Here is a 15,696-nt window from a genome sequence, read left to right as displayed (position 1 = left end):
CCCCATAGTAATCTTTGTCCTTATCCTTCCCCGTTAGGGAGAGATCATGTGCCAACTGAAAGAACAGCACTTTATGTTACTCAAGTTGGGTAGCTTACAACCCATGTTTGAAAATTGAATTCTCCAATTCTCTAGTGTCAAAAAACTCTTTTCACCCTTTCCAGGCCCCACCTCCCCCCCAACCCAGCATTCTCCCCCTACTCCCTCCCTCTGAACTGTCATCTGCCCATCACCTCTACAGATGCCACCTGACTCGCCGAGTTCCTCCAGCAATTTAACTGAATGCTTGGTTAGTCGGAGGAAATTGAAAATATACTTTTTTTAGATTTTGATTTAGAGATACAGCGCGGAAACAGGCCCTTCGGCCCACCGGGTCCGCACCGCCCAGCGATCCCCGCACATTAACACTATCCTACACACACTAGGGACAATTTTTTTACATTTGCCCAGCCAATTAACCTACATACCTGTACGTCTTTGGAGTATGGGAGGAAACAGAAGATCTCGGGGAAAACCCACGCAGGTCACGGGGAGAACGTACAAACTCGTACAGACGGCGCCCGTAGTCAGGATCGAACCTGTCTCTGGCGCTGCATTCGCTGTAAGGCAGCAACTCTAGCGCTGTGCCACCATGCCGCCCACACTTGCAATTGGCATGGACATGAATGGATGGCTGGTTTATAAAGTTAAAATACTGTTGCATCATTGCACTCTTGGTTCAGTTGTTTAAACCAGGAAAGGTATCAAAAGCAAATTCAAATCTTTAACATTTCAGTCAGAGAAAATTTGCTGCATTTGGAGAAACAAAATTGTTCTCAAATTGAATGAAGTTCAAAGTATGCAGATGTAATAGAAATTACCTTCAAGTAGTTGTTCTTATGGGAAACAGAGGCTAATCCTTCCGGTACTACAATAACTGGAATGTGATAACGATTCTGAGACAAAGCTGCAGCCGCATAAGCAATGCTAAAAGCCTCCGACAGAGTGGCATAATATTTCTTACTGAAAATGGCATTAACCAGCTGAATGACTTGATCCTGAAATTTAAAGATAGAATGTTAGCTATTTAGCTGTACCATACAAAAGTTGATTGACAATACATTTGCATTAGTGCCTTAAAAGCATGAGGCTTAGAATCAAAATTAATTTTCTGCATATCTTTATGTACACAAAAATATCAAAACTATAAACCTTAATTTTTATGAGTAAATCTGTCCTCAATATAATTGTCCTCAAAATTAACAGACTTAACCACCAGCTTGGGGAACATCATCGCCTATAACAGAGTGGGTTTGTAGTGGATATCTGAGAGCTGCCTCCTGCACCCAATCAACCATAGCTGACCAATCCCTGATCTGTATTGCCTCTATATCCCACACTTACCCTACCTCACAGAGAGAAGAAAGGTAGTTTTGCCCAATTATCTTCTTTGAAAATTCGGCAAACTCTAATGTGATCTCGCCAATGGGCACATCATCCCCTTCCCAATCCTTACCGCTTTCCTCAGGGACTAATCTCTCCATTACTTCATCGTTCGTTCACCCCGCTGCACCCAACCCTCCTCACGTAATTTCCAGTGCCACCATAGGAAGTCTAATATCTGTCCTCACACCCCTTCTCTCGCCTCCACCCAGAGACCTAAAGAACCCTTCAAGTGAGACAGATTTAACCACACCACCTCCAAACTTGTCTGTTCAATTCAGAACTCTCCATGTGACCTCTTCAACATTGTTGAGAGCAAAATAGATTAGTGACCGCTTTGCCAAGAATTTGCACTTTGTCGACTGCGGTCATCCTTATCTCCTGGTCGGCAGCCATTTTAATTGCCTTTCCATTCCCATAATTTGTCTGTCCTCTGCCTCCTCCATTTTCAGGGCGAGGACAAATGCAAACTGTAGATACATCACCTCATATCCTGCCTGGCTAGTCTACAACCCAAAGGCATGAACATTGAATTCCCCAATTTCAGGGAACCCACACCCCGTGTCCCTTTGTCTCCTCCTGCACCATCTTTGTTCTCTCCCACACCCTCTTTTCCCACCTTCCCAGATTACAAGTGAATAAATAAAAATGGATTCAGGCAGGTACCATTCTATCAAGCTGGATGACATTAGAGATGCAATTAGAGGATAGTATATCAATGATAGAAAAGAGCAATAACACCCGGAAGGGATATGGCCCTACAATATAATAGAAGCCTTCTCATAAAAGAAAGTCAACACTAATCTGATTCTCTACACTGAAGAAAATTGAATTCTTTGGATGAAGGGTGCTGGAAAGCATAATTATGAAATGACATTTTGTAAGTACTAATTTGTAAATACATCTTCCAAGAACATACATATTGCATGCAATGAGTACTTTTAAACAAAATATTTCAGAAACCAGATGCAGGAACCCACTCCTGAAAGCATGCAAAGTAAAAATGGATAGGGTCTTCATAAATTCTGCAAATTCAAATATGGTACTGTCAATGGATTTTTCTTTTTATGTAAACTGGGCACTGTTCTTCAAAATGCTGGTTTATTCTTCCCCTTGCTTACCTCTTTGATTGCTGGTTCCATTCCAGCATGGTCAGAGAGCTTATATGTAGCAGCTACAAACATTGCTGTGGTCTCTAACCCCTCTTCAAACTGAAGATAAATACCTCCCAAATCATCAAGACGTGCAATGAGATCCTTTAAAGGAAAGAAAAGCAGATTTATCTATTGTGAAATACCAATTCGCTTTTATTCTAAAGAGCTATCTGTCATTTTGAAACAGTCTTATACAGACAATCCCTGCATTACAACTGGTTGGGTTATAGACCATAGAGAGCATCCTAACACATGGCATCCCTGTGTGGTACCTCAGCTGCACGGAGGCAGAGAGGAAAGCTCTTCAGCGGGTAGTCCATAGAGCTCAGAGGACCATCGGAACACAGCTACCAGACTTGGAGGGCATCTACAACACACGATGCCTCAGAAAAGCCACCAGCATCCACAAAGACTCTTCACACCCCTGCAACAGTCTGTTCGAACTTCTACCATCGGGCAGACGATACAAGGCCTTCTACGCCCGCACCTCCAGACTCAGGAACAGCTTCATCCCCAGGGCCATAGCTGCTATGAACCGGTCCTGCTGAGCCGGATGGTCACATTGCACAGTGATCCGGCACAGATCTACTTGCACTTTATTCTGTTTTAAAACTGTTACAATTTGTTTCATTGGGTTGTTTAAATTAATTCTGACTAACTAATTAAATTATTGCATCTTATGGGAGGCGCATTCCCAATCTCGTTGTACCCCTGTACAATGACAATAAAGATAGATTGTATTGTATTGTATTTGCCCTTACAGAATTCACAAATCACCACCCAAAAGTTTAAGATTCAGAATAAAATTAAATTGAGGAATTTAATTCCTTAATTCCGGCGCGGCCTGCAACCACAACAGCCTGACTGCGGGAGAAGACGGCAGGAGAAGGGAAAGACATTGTGGCCTTCCATCACAGTGAGGAGAGGGCTGGAGGAGACTCACTGTGATGGATGTTTCTTTGATGGATGTTTCTTTTTTTGTGTGTTTTTGGGGTTGTGTAATTTTAATGCTTATTTAATGCTTTTATTGTTGGACTGTGGGTGACTGAATTTCGTCCAATTTGGATGACAAATAAAGCTATCTTGAATCTCTTGAATCTTGAATCAAAATTTATTGCAGGTTTATAGGTTAATTGGCTGCTGTAAATTTTCCCGAGCGTATAGAATAGAACTAGTGTACGGGTGATCGTTGGTCAGTGCAGACTCGGTGGGCTGAAGGGCCTGTTACCACGCAGTATCTTTAAACTAAACAGCAGATTAAATATTACTGGCAGAGATACAAATCTGACATCAGGTGGTCTGAAGAAATTAACCAAATTTCATTAAGTTATGGAATGAAAGTCTTCTTCAAAGTTTGTCTTCCACTAAACATTGATGTGATAGATTGCTATTGGTAGTTTGTTTTTCCCTGGTAACAGTTAACATCTTAAAAAAGTGATTACAATGTTGACCATCCTAAACCAGTGGGCCATATATTTCACAGTGGAAGGACGGTGGATGGAGTGAGAAAATATTGAATTGCTTTTGTCAGAAGCACCATACCAAAAGTCTGTATTACTATCCCAAACAAGATTTAATTAATAATTAACATTAATTTGGATTATTTAACACTGCCATGGTCTTCCTGAATTCTAGCTATTAGTTACTCTAAAAATAAATGTGCCGTTTATTTGATCAGTAACTGCTATTGAATTTGGCAAATAAATTGATAAGTTCGAACAACTGTTTCAAAGTCTGCCTGTTCTTCTACCAGAGGTCAGTGAGAGAAATTAGTGCAAAAGATAGTTGGTCATGACTTTCAAAGTCAGTAAATAAGCAGAAAAAAATGAAAGCATGATTTATCAACAAAAAGTTACATATTGCCAATTAATATGAACTACTTTAAAATGAACTACTTCCTTGCTCCATTATGGTTAACTTAATTTGCTTGGTAATTAAAACACAATGTCCTGTTTAATTATCTTCTGAAAATAAAGAAAAACTAGGAAGACATGGAATATGACCTGCAAAAGGTTTGTTTACAATAAATTTGGTTAAATATCAAGATAAGTGAAAACACTGAAGGGCATTTGGGGACCTAGGCCTTACCTGCAAGTTCTGAAGCAAATAAAAACTACTTAATAAGTTATAGGAATTTTAAAACACCACTACAGACAAAAACACTTACAACAAAATACATGACCTAATTCTGTCAGGATTGAACATTTTAAATTTATCTTGTTCTTGAACAAAAGGTGTAATATTTTAGTTTTACTACAAACTTGAGATGAAGCATTGATATTGTAACTTCACGCATAACATAAATCATGAAAATAATCAATTTCTTAAGTAAATCGCCTGACATTTTCAACATAAAGTAGAGTTCTACTTTATTTGCAAAAGATATGAACAGCAAAGCCTCCAGAGAACAAGATAAACTATGAATCATCCAAATTAGTTTTCGATTTTGAAATAAGAGACCTGACTACCTGGTGCTAAGGGAGCTTAATTAGTTCAGCTGTTCCATCAAAAACAACCAAGTTGACAAATTGGAAATTGAAAATGGACTTTGGAGAATTTAGGATAGGGAAAGTGGCTCAAGAGATTAAGTCACAAAAAGTATAACGACTGAGTGAGGGGCAAATTCTGCTGCAGGTGATTTATTTGCTGGTACTACTGATTTAATCTACAAATTCAGATATTTAAAAAATGAAGAGTAATGATTGGCACTTGTATCCTTTGATATAAAAGAATTAACAAGATGTATATGGTCGTGTCCAAGATCACATAGCTATTGCTGAATCATAAATATATCTTTGGAACAAATAAGAGGCTTGGTATTCAAATTAATTTTTGGTATAGTCATAGAGCATGGAAACAGGCCGTTTGGCCAACTTGCCCATACTGACCAACATGTCCCATCTACACTAGTCCAACGTGCCTACCTTTGGCCCATATCGCTCTAAATCTGCCCAAATGTTTCTTAAACGATACGATAGTTACTGCCTCAACTACTTCGTCAAGCAGCTTGTTCCATACACCCACCATCTTTTGTGCAAAAAAGTTTTCCCTCGGGTTCTTATTAAATTTCCTCCCCGCCCCCCCCCACCTCACCTTAAACCCATTTCCTCGGGTTCTCGATTCCCCTATTCTGGGCAACAGACTATGTGCGTTTACCCGATCAATTCCTCTCTTGATTTTGTACACCTCTATATCACCCCTAATCATCCTGCGTTCCAGGGAATAAAGTCCTGGCAACATCCTCGTAGATCTTCTCTGCACCCTTTCCAGCTTGACAACATCTTTCTTATGACATGATGCCCAGAACTGAACACAATACTCTAAATGCGGCCTCATCAACATCTTATATAATTGCAACATGACCTCTCAACTTCCATACATTCTTCCAACTATGAAACCCAAAACTGCTTAAATGGTCAGATATATACACAAAAGCAAATTATGCATGATAAATTATGATCTTTATAATTATTTTCACTACTTATCCTTCTGGCAAAGTATCTTCTGCTAATAAAAAGATTATCAAAGTTCAAATTACCCAATTCATTTAATTATCCCTTCAATATAGCATCAAAATCTAGTCCAGAGATTGCCAGTTTAAAAAATCATATTTTTCATTTAGTTTCAATGAGTTGTATCCTCAACTCAAACAGCATTTACCTCAATCTCCTCCATAATGCTTCTCAGATCAGCCTGCTGAGAAAGGTAAGAAGCTGCCAACAACGCATTTATAATTCTGTAAAGAACATAAAAATAATGAGCCTTCTAATACAAGGATACATACAAAAAGGCCAATGACAGATTGAAACTGCATTTTACATGGTCTTCATTCAATTTTAATGTACATTAAGGGAGGTACAAGCGCAAACCTCCACCACACTATTGATGTACATTAGAAAGCTCAGAAGGATCAGAAAGCATTCCATTTAATGATTCCGTAATCTCAATACACTAGTAACAGGAAAATTAAGTGATTATCTGAACATATCTGCACTATTGCTGTATGTCAAAAGGCTAGGAAGTTCTGGAATTACTGATGTTTTATTAAACTTCTCAGCTTGAGATTGCAAAATAAACCTTGTATTTTGTATAATTTGTTTGCACAAGGGTAGAGCTAGTGGAAGAAAAGCTTTGAGTATAACAGGAAAGGCTTGTAATATTCAACACAACAGATTCGACCTCAAATGCAGCAGTATTTTGCTGCAATGAATCTTCCCCCCCAAAACACAAACCTTTCATTGGCCACCATGAACTACAACCTTTCCGAACAATAAAGAATCTTGAAGCTAATAGGTCTTTGGCATATATGCAGTGATGAGAGGAGGAAGATTGGCAACTGGAGGACAAGGGTTTATTTGACAAAAGCCTGGGTTGTAATTTGGAGAGTCAAGAGTGTTTGTCATATGTACCAAAATGGAACAATGAAATTCTTACTTGCAGCAGCACAACAGGTTTGTAAACACAGCACTCAATAGGTAACACAGTAAACAAACTAAAAAAAGTTCAATAAATAAAAACCCAATATAGTGCAAAAAACAAAACCTGAAGACCTGAGTGCAATCGAAGCAGTTCGTAGTTTCGTTGGAGTTTGTAGTGTTCAATAACCCAATGGTCGCTGGGAAGAAGCTGTTCCTGAACCCTGACATTAGTTTTCAGACTCCTATGCAGACACTCCACGATTTACCCAAGGGTTACCTTCTGTAACGGCCTTATGCAAGTCATAATAATCACCTTAAAACTAGGTGGAAACAAAGAACTACAAAATGTCAAAGTGCCAGAGTAACTCATCAGGTGAGGCAGCATGTCTGGAGAACGAGGATAGATGATGTTTTGGATCGCGACCCTTCAGACTGATTCAGTCCGCTGAGTTACTCCAGCACTTGTCATTTCACATTAAAACTAAGCGCCGATGCCGCTGGTCTGCACCAGCAATCAGTTCCTCACCCTCTGCTGTCCGGCTGACGTGGCTGCTGTGGCTCACATCGTAGCACCTGATCTACAGTGCTTTCTTCAGGCCACCGCCACTGACAGGGACTACCTTCCCCCTCACCAGCTGCCGCTTCTTCCTGTTGGCCGTCGCTTTGTCCACTCCGCTGCTCCCCCTCCACCGCCACCTCCATCTCTCCCAGAGATGTCGACACGTTCCACCTTGACTCCGAGGACACCTTGTGGAAGATGCCGGCTACTCGGCCGGGAGTTGGTCTCCCTCTTTTTCGCTTGCCTCCCCAATGTCGCACTGATAGTGGCCGAGACTGGAAGACCAGCGAGCCAAGGTGACACCTTTATATCTACAAAACTGACGGGAAGCCCTTGCCATCCTCCCGTTGCAATAACACAGGTCATTTCGGAAACGGGACCACCTATGATGAATCATTTACTCAAGTGCGAGTGTGTGTTTACCTACACGCCTACTACACGTTGGGGATTGCCTGTAGCATCTTCCCGATAGCAAGAGTGAAATGAGAGCGAGGCCACGGTGCTGTAGGTCCTTGATTAGCTGCCTTTTTGAGATCGTGTCTCCTTTTTACAAGTTGCGGAACCAGGCCCTGATGCAACCAGTGAAAATGCACTCTACTGTACACCCGTGTAGAAGTTCGAGAGGATTTGGCGATTTAACAAATCTCTCCGATGGGAGTAGAGGCATTGATGGACTCTCATATTGACTGCATCAATGTGCTGGGTCAAGGACAGTTCTTCAGAGATATGCATGCCCAGCAACTCAAATACACTGAAATACAGCCATTTATCATGCACTGATCATCCAAACGTGGAAGTATAAATCAACAATAAGCTCCAAAGAGTAAACTAGATGAGCAAGGGCGGAAATAATTAGTGTCCCTTCAAAGAGCCTGCACAAACACAATGGGCCAAAAAGCCACCTTCAGTGCCATGTAATTTGCTAAAATGAAAGCCTTTTTTTTGAAAATGCAAATGCTGAAGTAGTTTATTTACAAGATAGCTGGGCATGTTTATTCTTCATATCAAGTCTTTAAGTAATATCAAATGATAAATTATTGGTATTCAACAACAAGAATAAAAAAAGCTTACATACCCCAAGGAGGCATCATCTTTAGAAATGTGAGTTGTAAGGGCTTTGAGAACTTCCTGAGATGCCAGAGGAAGGCCAAGATTGCTCAAAGCTCCAACCGCATGATAAATTTGGGTAATTGAAGCATCATCACTCATAGTTGATAACAAATAATCTCTAGTTTCATTGTTGACTGAAATCTGTAAATAAATTGAGGAAGAGAATTTAGTGTCTGCTTATTCGTCCATTAGCTTGTGTCTGGCATTCAAGGCATCTTCCACTTTTCAAACAATTTAGGACCACACCTTCACCATCTTTCAGAAAAAAGAAAACACTCATGGAATGAATCCAACCTTAGGTTATTTGTTCACCCTTAAATATAAAATTGATGTTGACTAACTGTCCCAGATAGGAAATAAATTATTAATTTATGGACATCTTTTCACCACTACCAGATGGACAGGATTGCAATCCCTCCTTTCATAACTGTTCACTACTCAAAGAAATAAAGGACTCTCAATATAAACTTGCAACATAAATCTTCCTTATATTTAACATACTAGCATGAAACCCAATTCCATGCCTTTACTTTGAATAAACAGATTATCAAACCAAAATCATTGTTACCATTTGCTAACAACTCATGTCACTGAATAGTGAAATGGTATAAATACAATTTGATAACCACTTTCCTGGTACTAAAAAACTTCCTTCCAATCTTAGAATTATCCTTGTTTCAATACGGCAAAAGACATCATGGAATAAAGCTCTGCAGCCTTACATGCAAAGCAAGGAAGCTAACAAAATGACTGGAATTATTTTCAATGCACTTATTATAAGAACATTGATAACCAAATTACCTCACAATCACGTAGAGCTTGACTTGCTTCGGCTGCATAAAAAAGGGAATCAACACTTGTGATGTCCACTTGCGATTTCAAAAAGTTACAGGCTGCCTGGATGGAAAGAGATGCAGGAAAATGAACTCACGAGACATAACATAACATTCCTGCTTTTGTATTTGTTAATAAAGCATACCTTTATTTGTTAATTAAAAAAATGTTAATCCAGCTGGATTATAAGAGTCCCCAAATTCTTATTAACTGGGAACTCTCACCTCTAACATTCAGTGTTAAGATATCAGACTAGTTTAATTAGAGAGCAAAACACTAAAGCGGGATAACAGAACTGGTATGAATGGGTGGGCCGAAGGGCCTGATTCCATACTGCATCTTTAAAACTAAGGTATTTGAGATGGGTTCTGTGAGATAGGTGCAGGCAGAAACAATGGGTCTGCCAGGACAATCTTGTTTGTGGATTTTGGGAAGGAGAGAGATGTGAACAGTGTGGGACTGGGGAACTACAAGATTGGAGGCTGTGATGTGGTGAGGTGGTGAGATCAGTAATGGTCCGGGAGCTGGTGGCCTAGTGTTCGCCTGTGGAGTCTTGGTCAGGGGGTTTCAAAACATCACCTATTCCTTTTCTCATATGGTCTGGGATTAACAAATGGCATTATACTGCAGAAGTAGAGAAGATGCTTTCACTTGCAGACAAGACTAGATCGAGAGGAGATATATGCAGAGAAAATATTTATACTTAGAAAGTAAAATTCCATACAACAGGAAAGAATAGAGATGGACAACACATTCAAGGAAAAGCAACAGAGATAATTAGACAAAGGCGACATGAGGAGTGGGATATAAACTTAACCACAGACCTATAAGGCCAAATGTTTCTGCACTATAAATACTGAATCTGTGCAAACTTTTGTGTATTACCTCACAAGAATCAGTCTTGCATAGCAGATGGACGCTTTGGTCAATCCCCAGCATGTCCATGTTTGCAAGCAAGAACTAGCCCAATTTTCCATGGTTTGGTAATTCAATTGCTCATCTACATAGTTGAACATTGTGGAGAGTCTGCCTTCAACATTCCTTCAGGCAGTGTGTACGAGAAACCAATCAGTTCTGGGAGAAAACCATACGTATTCATGAAATTTACGAGTTTGTACATTTGTGGAACTGCTTACCTTTTCATCTGCTACCTGTTTTCCAAGCTTTTGCAAGCCCACGATGGTGTAATATGCATTCTCCAAATTTAATAGAGGCTGTTCCAAAGTTTGTGCTAATCTTTCAGAATCAGAATTTGACAAATAGTACTTAAGAGTGATGGCCTCAGTAAAGGTCAGCAGAGCAAAGGTGAACAGAATCCTTGAACCTGAAAAGGAAGAAAAAAAGTGTAATTTGGATCATGCTCATGCAGTTTACAAAATATGTTTTCCACATCTTTTCTGGAACATGCTCACCACTGTATGTATATTTATTTGCTCCATAAAACAAAACAGCACAATTCAATAATGTGATATTTAAGAGATCACCCCACAAGTTGACAAATCAAGCTTTTTTTGAGTCATTGGGTCAAAGTTACAGTTAGAAAACAGGGTAGTGGGGAAGAGGTGCTTTCTGAATGGAGATCCATGGAAATATAGAAAATAGCTGCAGGAGTATGCCATTCAGCCTTTTGAGTCAGCACCGCCATTCAATATGATCATGGACGATCATCCTAAATCAGTACCCTGTTCCTGCTTTCTCCCCATATCCCTTGATTCCGTTAGCCTTAAGAGCTGTATCTAACTCTCTCATGAAAACATCCAGTGAATTGGCCTTCTGTGGCAGAGAATTCCAAAGATTCACAACTCTCTGGGTAGTATAAGAAGATAACTGCAGATGCTGGTACAAATCGAAGGTTTTTATTCACAAAATGCTGGAGTAACTGAGCAGGTCAGGCAGCATCTCGGGAGAGAAGGAATGGGTTTTTACGTTTCGGGTCGAGACCCTTCTTCAGACTGATGTCAGGGGGGCAGGACAAAGGAAGGATATAGGTGGAGACAGGAAGATAGAGGGAGATCTGGGAAGGAGGAGTGTTCGGCAGGGAACAGTACTGGGATCTCTGTTTATAATATTTATATTTCAATGAACATGGAGGTGGTCTAAGATGGCCCCAAAGAGCATTGATGCACAGTTCTGGTTACCACAATCAGATTACCGTTAGGGTTAGATTCAGATTGCTTTCTCTAGAGCAGAGGCGAAGGGGTGACCGGAAAAAGTATGAAAAATTATGAAAAGGCAAAGAGCAAATGGTGAGATTCTTTTCATCCCCAGGGTTGAAATATCAAGATGGCATTGCTTTAAGACTAGAGGGGGAGAGTTTAAAGACGCACATTTTTAAAATTCCGAGAGTGGTGCGTAGCTAGAATGCACTGTCAGGGCAGAAGCAGATACAATAGCAATGTTCAAGAGGCATTTAGACAGAACAGGTAGGGAATAAAGGGAGTATGAAGTAACTGCAGATGCTGGTCGAGTCTGAAGAAGGGTTCTGACCCAAAAAGCCACCCATCCTTTTTCTTGAGATGTTGCCTGACCTGCTGAGTTACTCCATCTTTGCATCTTTCTAGGGAATAAAGGGTTATGGATAATGTGAGGATTTGGGATTAGTTAGATTGGCACCATGGTCTGTGAAGACAAGGAAGGTCTAGTCTTCTGCTATATTGCTTTTTATTCCGATTGATAGATGTAAATTGAAGATAAACATGCACTAATCACAATGACATTGAAGACATTATCAATGATATACAATAGGTGAAAGTGAACAGAACAATTAAAGACCACAACAGGGTTAGATTGCACACAGAAAATAGATTTTATGCCTTTTATCCTGATGAATGTTGAATAATTGAAATGCAAATCACCCATCCGTGCAGACCATTTAAAATGCAATGTTTATACTGGTTGTGGAGAATTACATTAACCAAAATATTAAATCCATAAATTGATGAATTTATCATCCATTACCAAAAATGGTAACTGATGTGTTGCTTTTAGTACGGAGTACTTCAAATATTTTAGTTATCAGCAGTATTGGGGAAATATGTTCAGTCACTTGATATTTTTATCAGCTCTTTGTAATGAAAGAATGCACTTGATTATCAAACGATCTTTTGCAAGGACATTGCAAATGAGTTATTTGCTGAACTTACAGTGAGATACCACATTAGGCAATGAGTGCCTACTGACACCCTTACTAATCAAAAACCTATCAATCTCTGCTTCAAAAATACCCAATGAAAACTCCACCATCGTCTATGGCAATAAACTCCAGATTCACAACTCTCTGGCTAAAGAAATGCCTCCTCATCTCCATTCTTAAGGTACATCCTTTTATTCTGAGACTCTGCCCCATGGTTCTGGACTCTCCCATTAGGAGAAACACCCTTTCCACATCCACAGTACCTAGGCCATATTCGGTAGGTATCAATGAGTTCTCTCCTCGCTTATGAGGATAGTGTTGACCAGAATATATATATATTTTTTGCAAAAACATTGAAATTCATCTTGTTAGTTATGCAATTTTTCATTTTTAAAATATCAAATCCTCACATTTTTCCCCACGTCTCCCATGAGCTTCAGTGGCACATTCCACTTAATCAATAGATAAAATAACAATCTTTATAGTTCAGAACATTCTTGTGATAGTCAAGAGGTCTTTAGCTTATTTAGACGATAAGGGTCAGACACTGCCATATATTGGCCTGTTGCACAAGTTATGATTCCTATTTCCTACACAATCATAAACATGCAGGGCCATAAGAATTTGCAGAGGCCCAGTGAAGTATAGCCATGCATATATGATTGGACCCTTCGTCTCGTCCCGAAACATCACCCATTCCTTCTCTCCAAATAAGCTGCCAGTCCCCGAGTGTTTCTCTCCAGCATTTTTTTGTCGTCTATCTTACACCTCAGACTTCCTCTTCCTCCTAGTTAGACACAAAGTACTGGAGTAACTCCGCGGGTCAGGCAGCATCTCTGGAGAAAAGGAATAGGGGAAGTTTCGGGTCGAGACCCTTCTCTCAGACTGAGTCAGGGGGGGAAAGGGAAACAAGAGATATAGACGGTGATGTAGAACAAATGAATGAAAGATATGCAAAAAAAGTGACGATGATAAAGGAAAAAGGCCTTCCCCCCCTCCCGCCCCAGACAAATGAAGGTGAGTGGTGGAAGGGGCGGGGGAGAGCCACTGGTCCCCGATCTCTCGGGGGGGCCGCTTGGCGACGCCGCCGGGCTCAAGCAGCGTTGCTGCCGGCTGTGCCCGACGCCCGCGACCATCGGCATTACCTGCAGTCACTGCCATCGTCGCCGAGAAGGAGGGAGGGAGGGAGAGAGAGAGAGGCGGGCAAACCAAGACCGCTGGTTAGCTTCCGCTTCCGGGCTAACCGCCTGGGGGGGGATTAAACCCCGAAACTGCGGCTGTCGTGACCATAAGATGCATGTTTTGGTGCATTGAAATGTCTCTAATTTGCAAAGATGTGGTGCTCTTGTGGCGTCTTAATCTCTCGATGAAGACTTGATGGTCGTGAGTGTAGCCCCGCCCCTTCGCCTCAAACGGCTTGGGGGTGAGATAACTTTAATTAATATTATTAAATGTAGGTATAAAGTCGATTTCAATAGGGTAATGAAGTATGTACGATCATACTAGTTTTACCAGCACCTTGAGGTGAATTTAAACAATGGGCGGGACGTGTAGATGTGTTTTAAGGGCAATGGCTGTTTCAACATGTCAATCACAGTCCAAGGTCATTGTGCTTTTTTTCCCCTTACTGATAACGTGGTGAAAATGCTTCGAGTACATTCAGATCTTTGAATGACATCTTGCTTTGGTATTATTGTTGGGGCAGGATTGAATTTTTAAATACAACCCCCAAAAAATACAGCGGTTAGAAATCTGAAATATAAATAGAAAATGTAGGATATCTTAGCAGATAGGGCAGCGTCTGAGGACGAGTAAGATTGTTAACCTTTCTGGTCATCTGTAAGTAATTAGATCCTCGAGTTCCTCATCGGCAGATCACAATCAGTATGAATTTGTAACAATAATTCCTCCTTGATAACCATGAAAATAGGAGCACTGCAAGGCTGTGTGCTGAGTTCCTTGCTCTACTCGCACTGTACGCTCAACTGTGTAGGACACGACTCCAAAGCGATTCGTTGTTGGACAAATAATGAATCAGAGTAGAGAAGGGAGATTGAAAATCTGATTGAATGGTACCCAAACAACAATTTCGCTCTCAACGTTAGCAATACCAAGAAACTGATTGTTGACTTTCCAAGTTGAGGACCATGAACCTATCTTCATCGACACAACAACTGTTGAGAGAGTGAACATTTTCAAGTTCCTGGGCATGCATATCTCTGAAGATCTGTCCTGGGCCCAACACATTGATGTAATTGCAAAGAAAGCTCTTTAACGCCGTTACTTTTGAAGTTTGAGGAGATTCAGTGTGCCAATGAATACTCTATTGAACTTCTACTGGTGTATGGTGGAGAGCACACTGACTGGTTGCCTCCCAACCTACTTTGGCAACTGGAATGTTTAGGAACGAACAGGACTCCAGAGGGTGGTAGATACTGCCCAGTTCATCACAGGTACTGACCTCCCCACCATCAATGGGATTTATATGAGGTGCTGCCTTAAAAAGGCAGCCAATATAATCAAAGACCCACACCACCCGAGCCATGCTCTCATTTCACTACAACCTTTGGGAAGAAGGTACAGGAGCCTGAAATCCTTGACCAGCACATTCATGAGAAGCTTCTGACCAGCAACAATCAGACTCTTGAGTACTACACAGCACTATCCTCAGCAACTATTATCTGTGTGTTACTGTGTTTACAGGCCTGTTAAGCTGCAGGAAGTAAGAATTTAATTGTTCTGCTATTAGTACATATTACAATTAAAAACTCTTGACTCTCTTGAAATTGATGACCTATGATCAGAACTGATATTACAGTTTATTTCTTGTGGATAGCATTTGTGCCTCAAGCTTAAAATGTATCAAATTGCAGCAATTGGTGGAGTTGCTGCCTCACAGCACCAGAAATCCTGTTTCGGCTGCTCTGTTTTCTCCGGGTGTTCTCGTTTCCTCCCACACCCTAAAGTGCTGTTTTGTAGGTGTGTAAGGGGTGGATGAGAAAGTGGGATAACAAAGAACTAGTGTGAACGGGTGACAGATGGTCCGCTTAGGCCAACGGGCCTGTT

The 15,696-nt window shown here is 40.7% G+C and overlaps 1 protein-coding gene across 2 annotated transcripts in view; it reads right to left on the bottom strand.

The window, feature by feature from the left end:
• The window catches only part of rpn2 (ribophorin II), a 39,080-nt gene extending 25,178 nt beyond the window's left edge, over positions 1-13,902 (bottom strand). Inside the window, exons 1-7 of one of the 2 annotated variants that reach the window (XM_078418916.1) lie at positions 13,776-13,902; positions 10,634-10,821; positions 9,465-9,560; positions 8,629-8,804; positions 6,237-6,312; positions 2,544-2,678; positions 861-1,037 (exon numbers count right to left, since the gene is read on the bottom strand). In XM_078418916.1, the coding sequence (XP_078275042.1) occupies positions 861-1,037; positions 2,544-2,678; positions 6,237-6,312; positions 8,629-8,804; positions 9,465-9,560; positions 10,634-10,821; positions 13,776-13,791 (864 nt within the window). In that variant the 5' untranslated portion in view covers positions 13,792-13,902. The remainder of the gene's footprint in view (positions 1-860; positions 1,038-2,543; positions 2,679-6,236; positions 6,313-8,628; positions 8,805-9,464; positions 9,561-10,633; positions 10,822-13,775) is intronic. The other variant, XM_078418917.1, reaches the window with a different exon arrangement.
• Between the last annotated feature and the right edge of the window lie 1,794 nt (positions 13,903-15,696).

This window comes from Rhinoraja longicauda, chromosome 22 (genome assembly GCF_053455715.1).
Source record: "Rhinoraja longicauda isolate Sanriku21f chromosome 22, sRhiLon1.1, whole genome shotgun sequence".
Classification (NCBI taxonomy): domain Eukaryota; kingdom Metazoa; phylum Chordata; class Chondrichthyes; order Rajiformes; family Arhynchobatidae; genus Rhinoraja; species Rhinoraja longicauda.
Note: the sequence above shows the minus strand (reverse complement) of the source record. Positions and strands in the feature narration are given on the sequence as shown.